The 22,453-nt window shown below is 54.6% G+C and overlaps 1 protein-coding gene across 1 annotated transcript in view; it reads right to left on the bottom strand.

The window, feature by feature from the left end:
- Positions 1 to 6,339: 6,339 nt before the first annotated feature.
- UBE2F (ubiquitin conjugating enzyme E2 F (putative)) overlaps positions 6,340 to 22,453 on the bottom strand; it is a 53,835-nt gene continuing 37,721 nt past the window's right edge. The window contains 5 exon segments of the mRNA XM_030327563.1: positions 6,340 to 9,025; positions 12,480 to 12,542; positions 15,082 to 15,114; positions 17,242 to 17,299; positions 21,045 to 21,115. Coding sequence (XP_030183423.1) covers positions 8,975 to 9,025; positions 12,480 to 12,542; positions 15,082 to 15,114; positions 17,242 to 17,299; positions 21,045 to 21,115 — 276 coding nt within the window. The 3' untranslated portion in view covers positions 6,340 to 8,974.

Here is a 22,453-nt window from a genome sequence, read left to right as displayed (position 1 = left end):
GGGAGGGGCAGAGAGAGAGGGAGACACAGAATCGGAAACGGGCTCCAGGCTCTGAGCCATCAGCCCAGAGCCTGACGCGGGGCTCGAACCCACGGACCGCGAGATCGTGACCTGGCTGAAGTCGGACGCTTAACCGACTGCGCCACCCAGGCGCCCCACTTTGTATTAACTTTTGATGAAATGTTCCGATAGGTGTTCAAAACTGGCTGCATGGGCATTGCACCAGCAATGTAGAGCAATGCTCCAATTTCCCAGCCCTAGCAACCCTCGTCACTGTTTTATGTTAGCCATCCTAGTGGGTGTGAAGTGGTCTTGATTTGCATTTCCCTAATGACTTGTGATATTGTGGAATATAATAAGAAATGTATGTCTGGTCTTTGTCCCTGTTTCCTGGCACAGAGCTCGTAAAACCCTTGGAATTTCTCGGTGAGACAGAAATACAGGTGAAAGGAACATCTTTGTTATTTGTAGCAAGCCCTTTTCTGCCACACTCAAGCTTGGTGTCGGGGCGGGGGAGGGGCGGGGAACCAATCACTTGATTAGATAGAGGGTTGGAACTTTGAGCCCCCTCCCACCCCAGTCTCTGAGGAGGAGACGGGGGCTGGAGACCTAAGCATCAATGGTCAGTGATTTAATCAATCATCTCTGCATAATGAAGCCACTGTAAAAACCCTGGCTGGAGGAGCTTAGAGAGCGTCCTGGCGGGTGGACACGGGGTGCTGGGAGAGCGCACACCTGGAGAGGACACTCCTGGATCTGTGCGCACACAGATCTTCCGTGCCCTTCCCCTGACCTTGACTTAGGCAGCTCTTCTGTGTGACTGTTTTGAGTTGTCTCATTTTATAATGAGCCTGTAATCTAGTAAAGTTGTTGTCCTGAGGTCTGTGACGTGTTCTAGCAAATTACCGAACCCATGGAGGGGGTCACCGGAAGCCTTGGTATGCAGCCAGTCAGAAGTGCCAGAGCCCAGGACTTGGGACTGGCATCTGAAGGTGGGGGGCAGTCTTGTAGGACGGGGAGCTCTAACCTGTGGGATCTGATGCTCCCGGCAGGTACAGGTGTCGGACCTAAACTGAATTGTAAGATACCCAGCTGGTGTCAGAGAACTGGTCTGTGCGGGGAAAAATCCCACACGTCTGGTGTCACAAGTGAGTAGTGAAGGGGCACCTGGGTGGCTCGGTCCGTTAAACACCCGACTCTTGATTTTGGCTCAGGTCTTGATCTCACAGTTCATGGGACTGAGCCCCATGTCAGGCTCTGCACTGAGGGCACAGAGCCTGCTTGGGATTCTCTCTCTCCTCCTCTCTGTCTGCCCCTTCCCCCCCCCAACACACTCTTTCTCAAAATAAATCAACTTAAAGAAAGAATTGGGGAGTGAACGGGAAGTTTTCCTGCCACTAGTGACTTTGAACATCTTTTCATGTGCCTATTGGCCACCTGTATATCCTCCTTGGAGAAACGTCTATCCAGATCCTCCGTGCATTTTCATTTCAAGTAGGCTCCACGCCCCGCACTGAGTGCAATGTGGGGCTTGAACTCCTAACCCCAAGATCAAGGTCTGAGCTGAGACCAAGAGTCAGATGCTTAACTGACTGAGCCGCCCAGGCGCCCCTCCTCTGTCCATTTTTAAGTTCGGTCATCCTGTACTTGCTCAGTTGTAGGAATTCTTTTTTTTTTTTTTTTCTGGATACCTTTATCAGATGTGATTAGCAAATGTTTCTTCCCATTCTGTGGGCTGTCTTTTTACTGTCTTGGTGATTTCCTTTGAGGCATAAAGTTTCAGATTCTGACCAAATACAGATAGCGTTTCAACGCTATCAGATTTGTTAAATAATGACAGACTCCGGAAGGAGGCTTTGAAGGAGTTCCAGCCGTGCTCCGCTCCCTCTGCAGTTACCAAATTACTGGTGTTCCTGGTTTTCACTGCAAACGTGGGCTGTTAGTTTTTAAGGCTACTGTGGATGGACTTAGAGTGGGAATTGGGGCCAGTGTAAGTTAACGTGGCACAAATCTGCTGTGCTTACCGAGATTTATCCTTAAGATCACTGAAGTAAATTCTACTTACGATTACTGCCTTTGGTTATTAATTTCCAGAGTTCTGGAAAAGCTGGCTCTGAGAATTGTTGCCAATTTTCTTGTTGCTTTTATGGGGGAGAAAGTTTTCAGAAGTTCTTTGTCAATTTTGCTGATATCACTGCACTTCATACTGTTTTTTTTTGTTTTTAGCGTATTTTCTTAGTGGCTGCTTTTTTAGTATATCCTACACGTGGGATTTATAAAGTCTACTGGCGTCAACATTTTATCATAGAGTAAGTGAGGAAACCCACCTGCATTTTGTTCCCTCGACCTTTTCTACTTTCAAATGTCATTGTCATGTATCAAATGGCATATTTTTAATGTAATCATCATATATGATTTATAAATATGCCCTTTTATCATTTCCATTTTGTTTGTAGAACTCCCCTTAGCTAACCTTCTTAAAAATCTTGTTTATTTTTGAGAGAGAGAGGAGACACACGCGGAGCATGGGCGGGGGAGGGGCAGAAAAGGAGGGAGACCCAGCATCTGAAGCGGGTAGAGGAGCACCCGGGAGCAGGAGAGCCCGTGCGGTTATGGGGTGGGCTTGGTGCTGCCGGGGCTCCGCTGGTGCCATCTGCGGAGAGGGCACTTGCCCAGGCTGGGCAGACCGCGCTCTCTCACGGGGGAAAGGGGAGCTCGGGTCTGCGGGGGTGAAGACGCTCGCGTGGCTGGGCCGTCGTGGTGGTGGGCCCCCAGTGGGCTCTGGACAGCCGCGGGCCCCGGGGGCTGGGGGCTTCTGGGGCCGGTGTGCGCGTCGCGGGATTCCTTTTAAAAGCAGGTACCGCCTGGCCTCCCTGGTGCCTCTGGATGGGGGCCGGTAGTCTCGGGCTTACTGGAACAGAGGCTTCTGGGCCGGGCTGCTGGTGGCAGCCTCTGAATTTTAAAATTCCTATTTGTCTTTGTTCTGGGACACGGTTCCTTTGAAATGACTCGATCCCTTTAAGGCTTGCTCTGAAGATATCTGGCCGAGACCACGTGCAGCCTTTAGTGTCGGTTTTCCTGTCACGGAGCTGGTGCCCTCGCAGTGCACTGTGATCACAGGTGATCACACATCCACTCTGGCTCGTGGGAACGTGCACTATTCTTGTTTGAGCTCCCGGGGTCATTTTCTCTTCTCCTTTCGGTGGTGCTCCTCCCCACTCTCGGGTAGTTTTCTCAGGTGCGTGTGCTAGTCTGAGGGCCTGGCTGCAGGTCTCCAGAGCTCGCTCTGTGCTGCCCTGTCCCCTGGGAACTCTAGCTCCGGTGGCCTCCCCACATCCTTAGTCCGTCTCAAGGTCAGTGCCTGCTGGATTCCACGTGCGTCTCCCCTTGCCTGGGCTGAGACCGGGCAGGTCTCAGGGAGCACCGCCCTGCTCCGCCTGCTGGCCGAGGGCAGAAAACTGTAATTCTGTCTACACTGTCAGGATTTTGCTTGTTCAAATGAGACGGTCACCCCATCTTGGACTAGTGCAAGTGCCCTCTGTCCTTTCCGTTATCTTCCCCATAATGCTTGTTCCCTTCTGCACTCTAGAACTGACCAAATTTGTCTCCAGATGATTGATCTGTTTTCCCAGCATCGACCCTGCCCTGCCCTGCCGCGGAGGTCTTACCAGTTATGGCTCCATCCTGTTGCCTTTTCATTTCAGCCTGTTGTCCCCTTGGGACTTTGATTCCGAGTCAAAAGTGCAATTCACTGCATTTCCCTAAACATGTGGTTCTCTCCCCTGAAAAAGTTCCTTTTAATGCTACACTCAAAGTGTCCCGTTCAGCCCGAATCTGCTTGGTATTATTTCTACTCTGCGGTATTTTCTCCAGTCCTACCTGCTCCAGCAAAGCAGACTGTTCAGACTCGGCACCGGCCAGCTCTCAGAGAAGGATGGGTCGCTCACCTGTGAGGCATCAGCCACTGCCTCCAGGCAGCACGCCGGGCTTGCAGTGAGGGGGCTGTCTTGAGCAGGCATTATGCATCTGCTGTGCTTGGACTCTGAAGGTCCTGCTAGATTTACTCAGCACCTAGTAACCCTATTGTAACAAGCGATTCCGTTTTCACGGGATGGCCAAGCCAAGGCCCCGTGCTCCACATGCTGCCTGACTCCGGACGGGCAGGAATACATATAGAACCAGTTGTAGACCACACCCTCTGTGCTCCTGGAAGCCTGGGCAAGGTGAGGCTATCCCAGGAGCTGTCCACCTGCCTGTCAGGTAGGCCTCACGGCAGTGGCACCATGTGAACTCAATCGCGGAAGGAGCCCCAAGAGGGAGGTGGACCTTGTCACAAGGCCTGGAGGTCATGACCCACTTTGAGGTCAGGCAGGGTCTTCAGGGCAGTGGCTGGCACAGTGGACAGGGGCCAGTCACAATGGGCTCATATGCTAGGTGCAGGGGGGCTTCTTCTGGAGGGGATGGGAAGATTAGAGGTGCCCCCCCCCCGCCCCGGCAGCAAGCTGGGGGGAATGTGGACAGGTCGTCCCACCGGTTTGTCCTGGTCTCACTGGGCTGTCAGCCAGGTCTTCCTGCATCAACTGTGGCCCTTGTCACACACCACGGGCTGGTCTGGTGAGGTGCACAGCAACCACAGTGGGATCCGTGCCCACTGGACTCCCCCCTTCCCCCGCTCCCATCGAGAACCACCCCAGGGAGTCAGGTCCTCTCAGACTCATTTGAGGCTGAACAGACAACACGGCTCTCTATGCCCGGTGCTGCACCCACCTCAGGGCCCCTCGGCCTCACCCTGGTTGGGAGCGGGGGTGGGAGGGCAGGACACAGGTGAACAGGGCCGTTGAGGCCGGAATGCATTTTTAAAGAGACATCTGATAAGATCCACGGCTGGCGAGCACCAGGTGGGTCAATGAGGGAGGTCTGACACCGAGGTGATAAAAACCCAACAGGAAAAACTGCAACACAGAGGAGTCAGTTGTACGAGGCCAGAGACGGAGCAGAGGCTGCACACGGGCATCAGAGCAGGGAGAGCGCCGCTGGGTGGGAAGGCTCACCAGGGAGACTGCACGAGGTGCCGCACCACCCACGGCTGGTCCTTCCTGGCGCCTGGCCCCTGACAAGCATTTACCCCATTCTGCGGAGCTGGGGCACTGTCCCGTCTCTCCTCCAGCACCAGGAACTCTTGGGCCAGCATGGTTTCTTCCAGCTGGCCCTGACATGAAAAGCGAATTTATCAAAGAACTCTGGCTCAGTGAACTGGGCAATGGAAATGAATGAGCCCTAAGATGATTTTTTTTTTTTTTTAAAGAGTATAATTCGGTTCTTTATACAGTTTAACATGAATAGACATTCTTGACAAGGCCAGGTCCCCAAATGCCTTCATCACTGGGCTTTTTTGAAGAACTTTTTTCAAACCACAGTTCTTTCACTCCATCAATTCTGGTAACCCATGGAAACCCAGGCCATGAGTGGGGACTTCAGTGGGCAACGCAGACCCTTCCGAATTAGCCCCTCCAAGCTGTTGACTTGTTTGAGGCAGGACTTCAGGAGGAAAGAAGGGAGTGACAAGTGCTCTCATTTCCCAAGTTCTTTGGCAAAGTTAAAATACGTTATTTTGCTAAGACTATCTATACATTAGCATTTTATTAGACACTTTGATGAATAACAAACTTGTAGCAAACCTGACTTTCCAAGGTAGAACATATTTTTAAGTGAATGAAAGTGCAAACGATCCCGGGATAGCCTGCACGAGCTGAGAAGAGCCTCATTAAAGACTGCGATTGGTGGCTCACTGTGACGTCTGGTTGGAATTTTACATCAATAACTATTCTGGTTGATTTTGATCATCCCGTCGGGAAGAAGTCTGACATAATAGGAATTTGTGATTGTCTTCACAGCGGTGGGGGGGGGGGCGGTTACAGCAATCCCAGGAGACAGTGGGGCACATCCTCTGGGAGCACACCACCTGGGAGTTTTGTGCGGCGCTCCAGAGCCCGGCCCAATCTCTGCTCCTGCTACCATAAGAGGATTGCACACCGGTTCGGCCACCAGGTGGCCTGAGACTCTGCTGGGACTGGTCCGGCTCTGGCCAAATCACGGGGACAGCGGCTGTTGCCTTCTGCACCCGTGGGGGCGTTTCACAGAAGTGTGGGGGCCGGGGGACTGAGGGCAGAGGAAAATCTGCCTGGACATTTTGAAACATTTAAACTAGCAAACACTAAGGTACATGTTCCTTTTAAAGACTACACATTCAGACTGTTTTAGCTACTGCAACTAGTCCGAACCAGCCCTTACAAAGCTTTCACGTGTATTTCTGTACCGCAGACTTCTCTAGCAGGTGCACAACCTGGCTTAATCTGTAGTTGGTAGAAACCATAAACAGCCCTGTTCGGCTTTTGGTGCTTATGGAGGACAGTAGATAAAGCAGGGTGTCTTGTTAACCATAACCCAAGACGCTGCTCCCTGGGCCAGCACTCTACAACAAGCCAAGTACAGAGGGCGGAAGCAACCCAGCAAAGGATCAGTCCTTAACGCCAGACCAACGCACTCGCCCTGGCTCCTGACAGAGACTTCAGATGGAGTCTGTGTTCGAGAGGGGAGACACGTGAGCTTTGCCTTCCGACAGGTCTACCTACCCTGGAACTGTTTCCTGCTGAGTGCGCTTGGGAAACGTGTTGCTGACATCCAAACGCTACGCCTCGGAGTCAGGGGGACCCCAGGGGACATCAGAGAAGCCCGGAGCTCCATGCCGTCTGGCTCCAGGACTGGAAACCCTCCCCCTGGCAGATCGGAAACCACCAATCATCATCCGCCCGGTGGAGCCCATGGACTGGAGTCAGAAATGTTACTTTGGCCCGAGGGGGGAGGAGACTCCCAAAAAACCAAAAGGCCTGCAAGTCAGGGTGCTGCAGCCGCCCAAAGGTGCCCCGGGCCCCACTGGCCACGTGCCCAGCGCAGTACTGTTTCCCCACCACGATGGGCTGGGCCAGGCTGGCTGTGTTCCTTACCAAGATGGGGGAAGGCAAGGCCTCGGAGGGATTTGCACCGGCCAGAAAAGGATGATCTTGTCACGGGGAAAGGTCATTTCTGAGGAATTAACTGATCTCTGATAAGCAAAGTATTTTTCTATTGCGCAAATATTCTGAGGTCAGAATTAGCAGCCGTACCTTCCAGTCTCGTCCAGAAGGTACTCTTTTACTACGACGTGCAGATTTCCATTCGACCATGGGCTCTGGAGTCATTTCTTCCACCTCCATCTGCACCACCAGCTGTGCAGCCTGGGAGCTGCTCGGACAGCCGTGAGATATGACGACTCAAGCCTGGGGTTGCCCAGGCACAGAACCGCGTGGCCTGGATCACAGGGGCAGAACTCGGGCCACAGTGTGGGCAGGCCAGCTGCTGACCTGCCCTGTGTCCTGCTCCAATTAGTGCGTAAGCTTCAGTGCCTCTTCCAGGCTCCAGGATGCAGGGTTACTGTTGTCCTCCTCACAGGCCCCAAGCCTCCCAGCTGCCACACGCCCTCGATCCGGCCCCACTCTTCCTGCGCTGCGCACCAGAGGTGTGGCCGATCGGTCAGGGCCCCCTCAGTCTAACGGGCACAATTCCTGACTACAAGTGGGAAGGAAGCATGGCCACATTCCCTCCTTGCCCGTCTCTAAGACACACTGATCTCATAATCAGATGGTGCATTAGAAACCAGGAAAAACACAGCAGGCTGGGGAGATGGCAGACAGGGGGGATCCAGAGGTCAGAGGCGGCTGTGAAACGTGACTATGCCAGGCAGGCAGCAGGTGAAGACCCTACAACTATTTATTTTGCATTTGATTTCACTGGGTCAGATACGTATCCACCTGCCTCCTTGGTTTTCTTCCTCCGAAGTGCACTGGCCTGAGTGTGGCTGGACGCTGCTGCCGATTCCCAGCCCCGCAAGGCCCTAGGAGGCTCCCTGCAGATGGCCCGGAAACACAGCAAGCTCAGCAGGCCACAGGCACGGTCTCAGGGGCATGACACGCGGGTGGCCGATTCCCTCAGGACCCGAGGCCCCTGGCACTGCTTACTGGCTCGCGACCGCAAGGCCACTGTGGAGACACCAAGCCCCTGCCTGACCTGGGCTCTGGCCGGTTTCCTCGGGGCAGCAGGTGGGAAAGGGCTCCCTGCCTTTCGTTTTAAACCACCCAGATCCAGCTTCAGAAGGTTCCGAAAACTTCCTCGCCCCAGCTGGACCCCAAAGAGTTGATTTTTAGAAGCCAAATTCTTGTTTCATTTGGACAGAAGGAATAACGTGTCTTTCATATTTTCTTTGTATTTCTCCCAGCATCTTCCTGTCTGCTCTATACAATGAAAATACAAACTAAATGAAGATAGAAAAAAATAATGAAAGCATTAAATTGTACAAATTACAAATCTGTTCCAAAATATACTTACATTAAATAAAATACGCATTTCAGTAAGAGATCTACAGTGAATGACTATGCATTCTGGGAAGCTTCACGACATGTAGGCAGGACCAACGTCGGTGGGAAGGAGCTGAGAGAATCTGCATCCAATCACAGTGTGTAGCGGGCTTCTTACCGCCCACCTGCGAGCTACACTGAGCACATCACCAGCATCACGTGTGCGGGGAAGGGCTTGGGGAAAGGGGGACAAAGCAAGCGCTAGCCTCAACTCTGAGTTCATGACAACTGCTCAGGAATCTCATCAACAGCCTATACAGTACAGTTTCCAAAAAGTAAACATGTTAAGGTAAGCAGACAACTCTTTAGGACCCCAGACACATGTTCCTGCTGTATTTATGTGGGACTCTCCATCTACAATGGGCGGTCGTGCAGAGGCTCTTCCTCGGGACAGCGTGGTCACAGGATGCAGGCGACCCGGGGGTCTGAGGGAGCGCGAGGGCTGGGGGGGAGGCTCCCTTTTGGTTGCGGTTGGGGACAAGCCTACAACACACAGTCCACAGCCCCACCGTCTCCTCCTCCTATCATCTGGCATAACGCTTAATGTAATCTTCCACTTTATTCCGGAAGTCCTCCTGTGGAGCGAGAGGGATCGGGGGAGAAGGAACAAGAGGGAGCGAGTTAGCGAGGGAAGCAACACTTCCGGAACGCACGGGACCCACCCGAGCCAAGGAGCCGCTGCGTGCTCTGGAGAGCGCCGGCAGGACTTGGCCCCACCGGCCCCCAGCTGCCACGGCCGCAGGACAGCCAGAGGCCCGAGGAGCCAAGTGCCACCTCCCTGCTACTCCGGGTGTCCGCTGTGTGCGGAACGCCGTGCCAGGAGGGCTGGGGGTGGGGACGCAAACACAGAATCTCCGAGTGGAAGGGAGCCCAAGACCCTTGGTTTTGCAGATGGGGAGAGTGTGGCCCACAGTGTGGTCAAGGGGACAACGGAGGTCAGGACAGGGCTCCTGACCACAACTGGGGATGAGTCGCAGCTGCTGCTCCGAAGACCCACGTCCAGATCGGAATTCCTAGGACGACCCCCGCAGACCTTGCTGCCTACTGGAAACGTACCCACTTCTCACGGCACGAGTGCGGCCCGCCATCCGAGGGACGGCTGTGCCAAGGGGTGGGCCTGCGGCAGGGGCCCCTCCCTGGGCGCCAGGCAGAGCCCGACACATCCGCTGAAGAGAGGCGGCGTGGTCCTCAGCACCTCCAGGCCGGCACGGGAAGGAAGCACCCCAGGTGTGTCCCTCAGGCCTGCTCTAAGCTTAGCGCCTGAGGTCCCGGGCCCTGCGGGACCGGGCGAGACGCCCTGGGGCTACGCGCCCACCTCACAACACACGTGTTCAGCGTCGGGACGCTGTGATCGGACAGGCACACCTCACCCCTCTTAACTCCTACAACACAGCAAGGGGCCGCCCTGCAGCAGTGCCTTCCTGCCGCACGTCGTCGTCGTCGCCGTCGTCGGGAGCACAGCAGGGCCCCTGGGGGGCCCTGCGAGGACCGCACCCTCCGTGGCCAGTCCCGGCCTGAGCAGCTCCTCCTCTGCCCACACTCCACTCACGTAGTGACCCTTTCGAGGCCGGCGGGTTCCTGGTTTAAGGGTCTGGAAATGCTTTGGTGACGCAAGTGGGGAGCTCTGACGGCCCTCCCGCGGCCCCGGCTGGCCATTCCCACGGCACCCAGAGGCCAGCAGTACCGTCAGCGCCTAAGGGGCCGCAACCAAAGCTCGCAGGATGTGAAGACTCCACGGGCACCCCCACCCCGTCCGGCCCTCGACACCAAAACTGCCTCTGCTCTCTTACCCCCTGTGCTCTCCCCTCACCCTGGACGAAGCGGAGCCCACGGCCTCCAGGAGGCCCTCGTGCATCCCACCTCCGCCCCTGCCTGAGGGCCCACCGAGCAAGGCCCACGTGCCTGGGTTCACATCTTGGGCTCTGCCCCTTCCCGGCAAGTCTCTTACCCCCTTGGTGGCTCTACTTCCCCAGCAGCAAATCAGGGATAACAAGAGTCCCTCCCTCGTGGAGATTAACAGGAGAGCGAACGGTCTTTGAGAAGCGTGTGGGACAGAGTCCGGAAAGGCCACTCAAGGTTGCTGCTGCCCTCTACGTCACGGCTGTCCTGCAACTCTGCTCTAAGTCTTCTCCGAACACCCCAGCACACACTCCTGCCCCAGGGCCTTTGCGCTGCTGTCAACACTCCAGAATGCTCTTCCCTGATACCCATTTGGTTCACACCAGATCTCTACTCATCTTATCAGAAAGGCTTTCTCTGAGCACCCTACATACGACAGGGAACCCATCACCGCCTCCCGCCCCACCAACGCCCACCCCCTCTGCTCACTAGCATGTGCACTCCCTGGGGACAGTGATTGTTCATCAACAGATCCTTGAGTGTTATTAGCCCCTCACCTGGCACTGAAGTGGCCACCATCAAACTTTAGAGGAACAATGGCCACGAAATAAAGTAACGAGAAAAGTTCAGTCACTGTCATCATGACTCGGCATGAGGACGTGGGTGGGGCTGGGGCACTTCCTAGAATTCACGTGGAGGCATCACTGTTGGAGGACTTTAGGTCCAGCTCACTGGGGCTGAGAGCTTATAAACGCAAGTTTTCCCCTTATTCCACCAAAAGAATGGAAAGCAACCTTCCAAGAGAAATAAACGGATAGGCCACGGGTAACAGGGCTTTCTCCACGTGGCCCTGGAAGTATTCCCATTATCAGCCCTTTCTCCCCCTGACTAGGTTTCTATAAGACACAGTGTTGAGTGGGGAAGCCCTTGTCAGGGACAGTGACAAGTGGAGTGACAATGTGAATGGGGCCCGGAGCACACCCGCAAGGGCTCGTCAGTGCAGCGGACAAACCAAGGCTTTGCCAAGCAGCACAAGCCGTGAGAGCAGCCGGGGGGTACCCCTGCCCGGGGCCCGCGCACCCCAGCTCCTCCTGAAGGCCTCTGCTGCTCCCAGCCTCCTCTGCCTGACCGGAAGCTCCCACTGACCCCACGGTCCCAGTGCACGCCTCACTGGCCCTTGCTGTGCCCGTCACATGGTCTCGTGAGCCTGTGTCAGATCCGTGCTGGGGGGCGCGGCTCTCGCGGGCACTCCTGCCCCCCTTTGGGGCCCTGCTGAGGCAGCACCTCTCTTCGCCCCTCTGCCCGAGGTTGTAGGTAACAGCACACACACGCAGCAGGCCTCACATACACAGAAGCACCCGCTCTTAAGCGCAGCATTTAGAACCTCACATGTTCAGGCTGGGTGTCGGTAACAGCACTGGGTGGCTAACTTCTGGGGTGCGGAGGGTTCACCAGGGAGGAACCTGGTTCAGAAAATGCAACTCGAGGCTCTACGACTAAACCAAGTTAGCCCTGCAGCTGCGTCTGCTTAGGCCTTACTGGCTAGTTGGCTTGGCCCCAACTAAAGCCGATCGGTCTCTCACATCCCCGTCTCAGTCACAGGGCCGTCACCCTGACTCCTGCTCCTACACTCTGTTCGTGTACTTTTAAGGATGTGCGTACGAGGGATATTTATTGCATCACTGTCATAGTTGGGGGGGAAAAACCTGAGTGCCCACAATGAAATGGTTGAAAAAAGTACAGTAGAGCCATTTTATGGACCATTAGTTCCTAAAATGAGTGAGTGATGGTTTATTCACAGACTTGGAGGAAAAAAGTTAAAAAAAAAAAAAAAGGAATTGAAGATTAAGAGTAATAAACAGGATCCAATTATGCTGGAGCAAAACCAAACCGCAAAGCGAGCGTATGAGCCTAAGTGCAACGGGAGGGCGGGCAGGGCGATGGTGATCGCTGGGCCCCCACACGGTTCGTCAGGAAAACTGACAGTTACTGGCTTTAAATCCCGCGGATTGAATTCTACTCGGAAACCACATCTAATAAAAACCCTTCTGTCTGACCTTGGGCCAGACATTACTTACCAATTGCTTGTCAATGGCTTTAAATTGCAGGCCAGACCTACCATTCTCAGCCTCGTGTTTATCTGCTCAAGAGACAGAAAGCCACCAACCCAGGGCGCTGCCGCGAGCTTACCTTGTCCCGCAGGTGATGTTCTGCAGCCTCAATATTCAGCGGATCATCAAAATTCAAAAGATCCTTAAAGAGAGAAAAACTCAAAGTAAACCATGGCAAGAACCTGTTCTTCCGCTGTCACATGTGTTCACTTTACGAACCAGGAGACGGGAAGCTAATCAGCCACGGGACAAGCTAGAGAAACTCCATCACGGCTCACGGCTCTCGGGACGGAAGCGTGCTGAACGTGTGGGTGTCTTCTTCAAAATGTGGGCGAACGGCTGACTGAAGGACTGGGGATGTTCACATACAACTGTCCGAAGTTTGGTGAAAATGGAGGATGGTGACCGCATTAAGTTCTAATGCTACTTTTGATAAAGAGCCACTCTCGTTAGCATTTCCGAATAAAAATCCCACTCTTTTGTCTTCAAAAACTCATTTCTTGCTTTACTTTGTGATGAACATCTCTGCCGCTGCCAAGTCTGTGGCTTCCTTCCAGGCTGACCTTAACTGGATCTTCTCTTTATCCATTAACCCTCCTTCACAGCACGGCACTCATACCCAGCAGGAATGGCGTGTGGAGCCTAAGTGAGCGCCACAGTGCCAGGAGGCCCATCCCCCCAGACCTTTCTGCCTCAGAAAATCCTGGGGGGCTGCTGGGGGGGCTCAGTCAGTGGAGCACATGACTCTTGATCTTGGGGTTGTGAGATCGAGCCCCAGGTTGGGCGGAGACATTACTTAAAAAAAATAAAATCTTAAAAAAGAAAACTCTGGAATGGGTACTCCTCTCTCCTCAAAGATTTCAAATCAGAGGCCGTGCCTTATCTTTATATTGCCCGATACTCTTCTTAAAAACCAAGGTAGTGACATTTGTCCTTCAGAGAAATCACTGCTTTCCAGAGCCATTGTGGCCACTGTAAAGACGCCTGTACTTCTCTTCAGGAGAAATGTTAAGTTTGGGGACTGTATTTCTGACTTAGGAAAAATAACAGGGTATGACCAATATGTCACAAATATTGCAAGGAAAACACAGAGGCCTCTATGCTCTGTAAGAGATCAACTGTAAGTCCCAGACACTGGCAAAAATACAACGCACACACACGAGATACCTGATGCATATAAAGACCACGAGACACAAAATTCTCTGTCTTCCTTACCATGTACCTGACCTAAAACGAGTACACTGGCTGGAATAAACATCGGGGTTCATCAGCAATTCTGGTTGGCTCCTCAGAATTGGGGAGGCCTGGAGCACTGGCGACGGGGGGCTGCACTAGATTAAGAGCTAAATCAAAGCAGCAGCAGCAGCAGCAGCACGACCAGCTGGGTGGATTTTCCCTCGTGCCGCAGCCCTCGCGGCTCAGAAGTAAACCATACACGGCAATGGAAAAGCCAAACCACAATCACAAGCAAATGGCAGAGGCTCGGTGCCGCTGAGCGCTGCCTTCTCAGGGTTAGGTTAAGGGGGGGCCCGAAGCCAGAAGCTGCGGGGTTTGTGGCTGGTGCCGCAGGTGGTTACCCGGGACATCACAGGAGAAGGCAAAGGGAGGCGGGAGTTTGAGGGCCTAATTTCGAGGCTCCGTGGCTTTTTATTCTTGCTGAAGGCAAGAGCAGAGCACCGTGATCCCGGACGCTGCGTCACACTCCTGCCGTGGCGCCAGGAAGCTGCCCCTCCAACACCCCGCCGTTCTGTGCGCTGACCAGGATGGGCTCATTTTCATGGACGTTGAGCTTAAAAGTATCACAGCTTTTTTTCCCCTCCGCAGAGACAGATCTCTGAAGCTTATCTCTTTAAAAAAAATTCTTTTTAATGTTTCCTTTTGAGAGCGAGAGACAGAGCCCAAGCAGGGGAGGGGCAGAGAGAGGGAGACACAGAATCTGAAGCAGGTTCCAGGTTCTGAGCTGCCAGCACAGAGCCCAACACGGGGCTTGAACCCAGGAACCGTGAGACCGTGACTTGAGCCAAAGTCGGACGCTCAACTGACCTGAGCCACCCAAGCGCCCCTGAAGCTTATTTCTTTTAAAGAAAGCTCTTTTATGACCAAATGTAAAAACTCCAAAGAATATTATATAAAAAGTTCAAATACGAGCTTTTAGCTTCTCCCCATGCCCCCTGCCTGCCCTCCAGCCCCTGCCTGTGACATGCTGTTTTCTGAGGATAGTAAACTTGGGCAGCTGGCCACTGAGGAGACAACAACTCTACGGATCTAGGTTTGTGAAAAGTCTAGAAGTCGTGTGACCACCATAGGCCTTCACCCAAACCAGGACACGTGGGAGGGAAGAGGGCTGCCGGTGAGGACACACATGAAGTGGGCGGGCCAGGTGCCCCCGTAGGAACGGCTGCCCACACGAAGCAGAATGGCACCAACCCCCGCCCTGGCCCCAGAGGCGAGACAGCCACTCCAGCAGGGCTCCCAGGGCCCCCTTCCCCATGTGCTACCCCAAGCCCCCTCAGTTCCCGTGTCACTGTTCCTCTAACTAGTAAGACTATGACAGAACGAGGGGGTCAGCATGTTGCTCAGGGCACTGTGTTTTCAATCCCTCTGTGTGATCCTTAACGGGATGTTTAAAACCAGGAGGCAGAGTAATCAAGAAAACTCGGGATTCTGGTCAATGTACTTACAGTAAACAAAGAGTTTAATCCCCAAACAACATCCTGGAATGAGAAAGAAAGAAGAAAACAAGTTTCAGGCTCTCGTGCACTAAGTCTTGCAAACGCGCGACAAAGAGATCGGGATTGCACCATGTCAGAATTTATCCTCAGCATGCTGTTTTTCCCAAGACGGAAACTTAAAAAAAAACAACGACAACTTCTCTTCAGTGTGACAACAGGCTCTGGGAACGTGGAGGTGAGCAGTATGGGCAGGAAGCACAGAATCAAGGACCATGTGAAGTGCCCTCGGGTGAGGCCCAGCCCAAGACAGGTGCATCTGCTCAGGAGAAACCCACCGACACCACCTCGTCCTCGCCACCCTCTCATGTAGTCCAGACTTCTGGAGAGTCATCTTTACAATAAAATTTGTTGTTTTCTGCATCTGTGGCCTCTTGGGGACTGCAGGTAAGCTCATTACCCGTGGTCCACGGGCCTCCTACAATTTTGCTCCAATTATTTCAAAAATCAAGGAAGGCTAGTAACGTTTCCTAACATTCAAAGATCAGAAATTTCCATTAAAACAAAATGGAAAACCACCGTGTTCGCTCTGGAGTGACTGGCCATCTGTGACTCAACACAGGTTCCCTTTCAGCCTTCCTTGCCGTCAGCTCCAGCCTTGTCTTTTTTCAGGCTGGTTCTCAGCCCCAGTCCATACTCAGACCACACCTCGGGAGGATCACGGTCGGGCCTGTGGAAGTGCGTGGTGTCCTCCGGCCTCGACTCCGGGACAGGGCCCCAAACTCCTTCCCCGGGCCCCTCCCCCAAAGGGCCTACTTGGTGCCGCCCCCTCCAGGTGTGGTCACGCACAGCATTAGACAGGGCCCCAGAGCCGGTGCAGTCAGTCACCTGTGGGCCACTGTGGCCCACGCCCGCCTCTCTGGGCCTCAGTGTCCTCCGCTAAGAGCAGGGGACGGGGGTGAGGACGGTCTCTATGAGGTGAACCAGTAAGTAGGCATACAACAAATGAGGTCAGTTCATCCACAGCAGCTCTTTCCACAGGCAGGGCCCAGAGAGTTCATGTGTGAAGGATGGCGGGGAGAGGGCCCTGCACACACGTGGCCCAGGCCTGCCCGGGCTCACCCTTGTGACCCAAGGGACAGCATCCCACGCAGCATCTCGCTTGCCAGCCATGCTTATTTTTTGTGCATTTGGCACAGACTTGGACTTACAAGTGGTTTTAGTTAGGACAGCTTTTGTAAGCCGTGCGTGACTGAGCCAAAGTTAACACGTGTGGGAAAACACCGCTCTTGAGACACGGGAAGAGAAGGGGAGGGGACAGGGAGGAAGACGGCACAGTGCAACGTGCCCGCCAGTCTCAGAGCGTCCCAAGCACGCTGATGGGACGCCCACGACCCTTCCAGGTTGAGCTGGTATGACTGTGTCAGAGCAGGACACGGTCACCAAGGAAACGGGCCTGGTCCAGATGACCGAGCCTCGGGCTGAGGGAAGCGCAGGCTGGGAACCCAGCGCCAGGGCAAGGGCTCCGGCTGCGTGTTTGTATCCCATCAGAAACGACGGCAGGAGTCAGGTGCACCACGGAGCGAACGCTGGCCGGTAGTCCTGACTGCTTCTGACGAAAAGATCAGGCGGCAAGTAAAGTACAGGGTCCTACGGATGCCACGGCAGAACGGCCTTGAGGTGAAGCCACAGCCGGTGGTCTCGTGGGGTGCCCATAACGCTCACCACCAGAACCAACTCAAGCCTACACCCAAGCAAGCTCCCCGTTCCCCTCCCTCAGGGCCCACCGCCTGTCCCAGCGAGCTCCCTGTAACTTGCAACAGAGGCCACATCCGTCCTTTCCCTCCTTCCCCTCTACCCGCCCGGCTGCTCTCCTCCCCTTCTCCTCTGAGAGTGAGCACCTCACAAGACTGGGGACAGAGGAAGAGAAGAACAGTGAATGAGCTGAGGCACAAATGGTACAGGGGAGAGGTGAGCGGAGGAAAACGGGAACGCCCCACTGCCCCGGAGAACTGGGGGCAGAGGAACGGCGGGGCAGATGCTGGGCCGAGCACCCCTGGCGGGCAGGCAGGCAGGGGGCGAGGAGGGAGTAGGCTGTGGACAGGACGGCAAGGAGACCGGTTCCCGGAGGGAGGGGCCTCCAGGTCCGCGGTCAAGAGCGCTGCACTCTACCTTTAACGTCCTTGTGGGAGCCCAGCCGGTGCCGTCGATCGAATGTTCTCTCAGTAAACTGAAACGCAGAAGGGCGCAGTGGTCAGCGAGGGCAGCCTCCAGTCGCGTGAGCCGCCGATGTGCGGACGCTGCCGCCACGCCCTGCCCGTGCCCCACGTCTCCCCCGTGGCCTCGCAGCCTCCGTCTCGCTGCCGAGGGCCTTCCCCACCTCTGAGGCCGTTACACCCCACAAGTCCAACTCTCGTGCCATCTTCGCTGCCTGTCCACGCAGGGCTCGAATCCTGGACGCACGCAGGAGCTTAAAGACACCACGCGCACCTGTCAACCTAGCGGTCAGGGCCTCCTACGCGTGGGTCAGAACGACCCTGACCTCACTTAATGCCTCCGCGACCCACGAGGGAGGCACGGCCATCTCTCCGTCGGACGGAGGAGAGAAGGCACGGCGCGCAGCAGCAACACGCCCAAGGGCATGGGCAATGATGGTCCTCCGCACCCGGGCAGCTCGCTGGGGGCTGCGGGTTGACCCTGACGACAGCTCCCAGCACACGTTTTCATACCCTGTCTGTTTTTGTCTTTAAAAAGCTCAAAAGGAGAAAATGAAGGATAAAGGTGCATTAACCCAAACCTCCGGATGGTCCTCAGCAGTGGGTGGGAGGACCGTGTTCAGAGAAGGGGCACACGGCTCTGGAGGTACCGTGAGGCCCTATCTCTCAAGCCGGACCTCAGGGTCCTTTTCATCACGGTTCCACCAGCTATAAACGCCATTCGATACTCTCACATAAATGATTTTTCCATACTTTGAAAAGCCACAATTCATTGCCAAGTTCCTTTCTGGGGAAAACTAGTTGGCATTGCTGAGTTGTATCGCACCGTTGCTCTGATCCGTACCTAACATCTCTTAAGGTCACGTGTCGGTGTCAGGCTCTCAGTATCTGGCTGTCTGGGTCTTAACTGTTACTGTGAACAGAATTTTTGAATCGGAGTGTGTTCAAGTTCAGATAAATCAATTACAATCAGGAGAAAATATAAATATGCTGTAATCTTAATTGCCCAAGATTTGTTGGAATAAACAAAACCTTAAATTGACCACTACCACTTACTCTGAGCCTTAAAAAGAAGGCTCTGCCCTGCAGAGGCCTGTGCCTGACGTGAAACCTGTACAGATCTGAGTAACTTTCTGGAAACCATCTGCCAGGTCCTGGTGTTTATACGATCCAGTGACAGATTTCTTCACTGAGGCAGGGAGAAGAATCCTTCCTGGCTGTTCTCATCCTTCTTTTATGGACCTTATCGTATGCTTGTTACCTGTTTAACGCCTGTCTCCCACCAGCCGGCAAGCCCCGTAAAGCAAAAGACCACCACCACGAGCTGACAGGCGGAGGAAAGGAAGGAAGCCGGCTCAACTGGCTGACCAGTCAGAACCCTTGAGCTTCCCCGCCGACAGCACAGCCAGAGCAGGAGGGCTCTAAACCCGGAGGCCAGGGGCGCCCAGCAAGGGCAAGTGACAGGGGCGGGAGTGGGGAGTGCCCATAATCGGGCAGGCGGCACCCATGGTCGCAAGCCACAGGTCTGGGCAGAGTGACACTGTGGAGGGGGCACAGGGTCACTGGAAGTTCTAGCCCAGCCTCGACAGGTGGCAATCCTGCAGGAGCTCAGGTGACAGCCCATCAGCGAGGGCAGCAGCCAAGGGAGCAGACGGTGCCTCAGGGACTACGCCGGAAGCTCGGACCCCAGGAGAAAAAGTCTCGAGTGCAACCACCGGAATCCAGGCCCGGGGCCCTCTAATCCCACAGACACGGCACCTCTCACCTCTGACCCTGAGCCAGGAGGAGGGCAGGGCCGCCGGGTGGGAGCAGAGCAAGACTCACAGAGACAGGGAAGGACCGCTGTGTACCAGACAAGGCCCCCAGGGCAGCAGGCACCAGTCAGTGGTGCTGAGTGAAGGATCCAGGTAACTGGTGCCCGGCACTCACTATGGACCAGGAGGGCGTGGGCCACGCTTGTCTTTCTCTTTATTCAGGAGACGCCGCAAGTCAGCTGTGGACTAAGCCACCGCTGGACGCGGTCTAGTTTTTCACTAGATGAGGTCTTTATACTTAAATCTGGCGCCTTACTTCCCACAAATAAATCCCTACAAGTGCAGCTGACGAGTCCAAGGGTAAATGTAAGTTAAATGGAGACCTTAGATCTGAAGGACCAACAAAAGTACCCAGATAGAACCGCCCTCCCGTGATGGTGATGTGACAGCCTGCTCTCTCCCCCTCTCTCACATCCCACCGGATATCTGCTTTCGTACCAGACAGTCTGAGGAGTGATGAGTGGCACCTCGTCGTTTCCAGGCGCCTCGCTGGTTACCACGGAGACTAAACACCCCTCAGAGCCTTCCCACCCACCCACCCACCTGCGACTCTCGTACGAGTCACTGCTTGTAGCTGGTGCTCGTTTTTCCCCGTGGCTGTGTCCACCTTTCTCATACCGAGTGGTAAAGACCACATCCGTACGAAGGATGTAACACAGCTGACCTTTTCCCTCTCACTTCTGTGTTCTGTATTCTTAATTTGAATGAGGCCAAATCTATCAATGATTTTCCTCTGAGGTTTCTGGAGTTTGTTGCTGGCGGCCATCTGCTGAGCTCTCCTGATACTTTGCTAGAACGTGATTTCTCAGAAGACGGCAAAAGTGACGAGAGGAATTCCCGCTCTGGCCTTAATTGCTACCGAGGAAGGGACAGGACAGAGAAGGAGTGCTCGGAGCCCCGGAGAGCGAGCCCCGGCAACAGCCTCGGGGGATAAGGCTGGAGCGGGTACCATGTACAACCTAACGCTGGAGAAGTCAGATTTTAGAAGTGTTGATACTCAAAGGACAGACTTGAAAAAGGGAGCCTCTTGTAAAATGCGTTTCTGTCTATAAAAAGGGGGCTGATATGCAAGAATGGGGTCACCACATGCGAGCTGACCTGGGAGCCGGTGCTGACCGTTGAGGGAGAAGGGGGACTGAATCGCAGGAGGGAAGCAGAGGAAATGCTAACGCCCCCTCTGCAGGCCGCAGCTGACGGTTACATAACCTGCCGAAGTCACAACCGCGCCATCGTGAGGCGGTCTGGCACCAGAGGCCCTGCACCGACACCCCCCCCCCCCCCAACTAGAGACTGGCAGGACACACCAAGACAAAGCCCAAGTGCTAAACTTACTTACAAACAACAAACCACACGCCTTCTCCAGGTCTCTACATGAGCCTTAAGAAGTGGGGAATCGCGGATCCCTGATCATCCCCCACTGGGAGGGAGGGGCACACACGGGCCACAAGTGACACGAAGTTCTGGGACGTTGTCCTGCTCATGCACATCAAGAGTGTTTCGGTAAAGAGAGGGCATCTTAAGTACAAATGGCCAGGTCTTCTTAAACTGGACATCTACACTCCTCCCCCTCCCCTGGATTTTACTAACCACATGTTGCCTTCTTGGCTCAAATCGGCCACACGGAGGGACTACAGCCTGTCGCTACCTCAGAAGGGGAAGAAAGGGCAAGGAGCCCCAGAGGGAGCATCCCGGGCGGGCGACAGGCTGCACCGGGACCGGCAGCGGTCTTGGCCACCAGAGGGCCCAGGAGGACGTGGGGCTGGAGGCAGAGGCAGGCTGGGGGTGGGGGGCCCTCCGGTCAGGAGAGTGCGGCCCAAAGCCCCGAGGTCGGTTTCCCAAACCTCCCTGATCTTAGCCCAGCCTCAAAATCTTCTCTCAGCGGAGACAACATGTCCGAACATCCAGTGCTCACAAACACAGAAGACGGGAAAGAAGAGAAACCCACCTTAGACATATGTCGCCCGTCTCTGTGATGTTGGGGTGCCAGATCCTGGTCAGGCATTTCACTTTGGGAGGCTGCAACACAGAGAGAAAGGAAGAGATCACGGGCTCTCCAAATCATGCCTGCTGCCACAGACCCCATCTAGCCCTCGTTCCACTGTTTGCGCGGCCAACCAGTCTTCAGCTCTGGACACCGACTCGTGTCACCCGCGTGGGAGTGGTCTTCACGCCGCATCCACACGTGCCAGTCTCCCTGACAAAGCCTGCCCGCACCCCTAACACAACGCTTCTACAAGTCCCGGGGCCCGCAGGCGCATGGTGCTGGTGGCTGGGCCTCGGCCCCCTCTCGCCCCTCCCCTGCAGGGGCTGCGGACGAGCCCACGCTGTGCCACCGGCCCAGTTCACAAGGGGGCCCTGCATGCTAAGCTGTCGAGCTGTGGCTGCGGTCACCGCTCCTTCCGGTGGTAGCTGGGTCCCCGTGCAGGTGTTTCTGAAGATGCTACTGCACGTACACTGTCCCACACCCACGTCTTAGTCTGCTTTACACTCACGGGAGGGAGAGAGAATGAAAACGAGTATGTGGGAATGAGACACACGGACTTCGCTTATGAGGAGGCATGTTTGCAGAAAGCCGTCCTTTTAAAGTGACTCCATAATAAAAGCAGTCTGGGCTTCTTTGAGGAATAAAGCTACAAAAACACAGGGCAAGATCCTTCCTTTTGTGATGTGTGATGATCCCACCCAGAAATAATCTGCATTCACATCTGATCTGCACCTCGAGCCTCTCTTCTAGGCAGAGCTGTGTTCCGGCACATCCGTTTTTCTTTAGAGGCACGGGGGCGTGTGCGCTCTACTTTTTCACGTGCATCTCTCACCATTTCAGATGGTCTTGGGGTTCCTCGCCTGCCGTGGCAGATACTAGCATTTCACGAGCCAGTTCCCATGACTGGGCATTCACAGGCTGCCTCCCACCCGTCCCACAGGCTGGGCTCGACCAGCCCGTGTGTCCGCTCCCGTGCGTGAGACAGGTCCCCCCGGGACGGAGCTGGTCAGGCATGCAAGGGTCACCTTGCCAAGTCTCACAGACACGTCATCTCACAGATACTCAAGTGGGAGCCCTTTGTCACAGGGGGCGACGTCTTCGTCTTCCCAGTGTATCACGTGCGGTTATGATGCAATTCTTTTGTAAAGTCTCCGTAATCAGATGTTTATCTGTTACTAACCTACAAAGTATTTCACCGCCCAAAGGCTCTCCTGAGTTTTTTCCAGTCCTTGAAGAGTTCCACCGTCTTGTCTGTACAAAACAGACGCACTTTCCAGCACCCTCCTAAATTTTTCTACTGACACGAAAACATCATCACACCAAGAAACTCCCCAAGGGTTTAATCCAGGTCTGCAAATGTAGGTGTCCAA

This window comes from Lynx canadensis, chromosome C1 (genome assembly GCF_007474595.2).
Source record: "Lynx canadensis isolate LIC74 chromosome C1, mLynCan4.pri.v2, whole genome shotgun sequence".
Lineage (NCBI taxonomy): Eukaryota > Metazoa > Chordata > Mammalia > Carnivora > Felidae > Lynx > Lynx canadensis.
The sequence above is the reverse complement of the archived record's forward strand: the minus strand, read 5'-3'. Positions and strand labels throughout refer to the sequence as shown.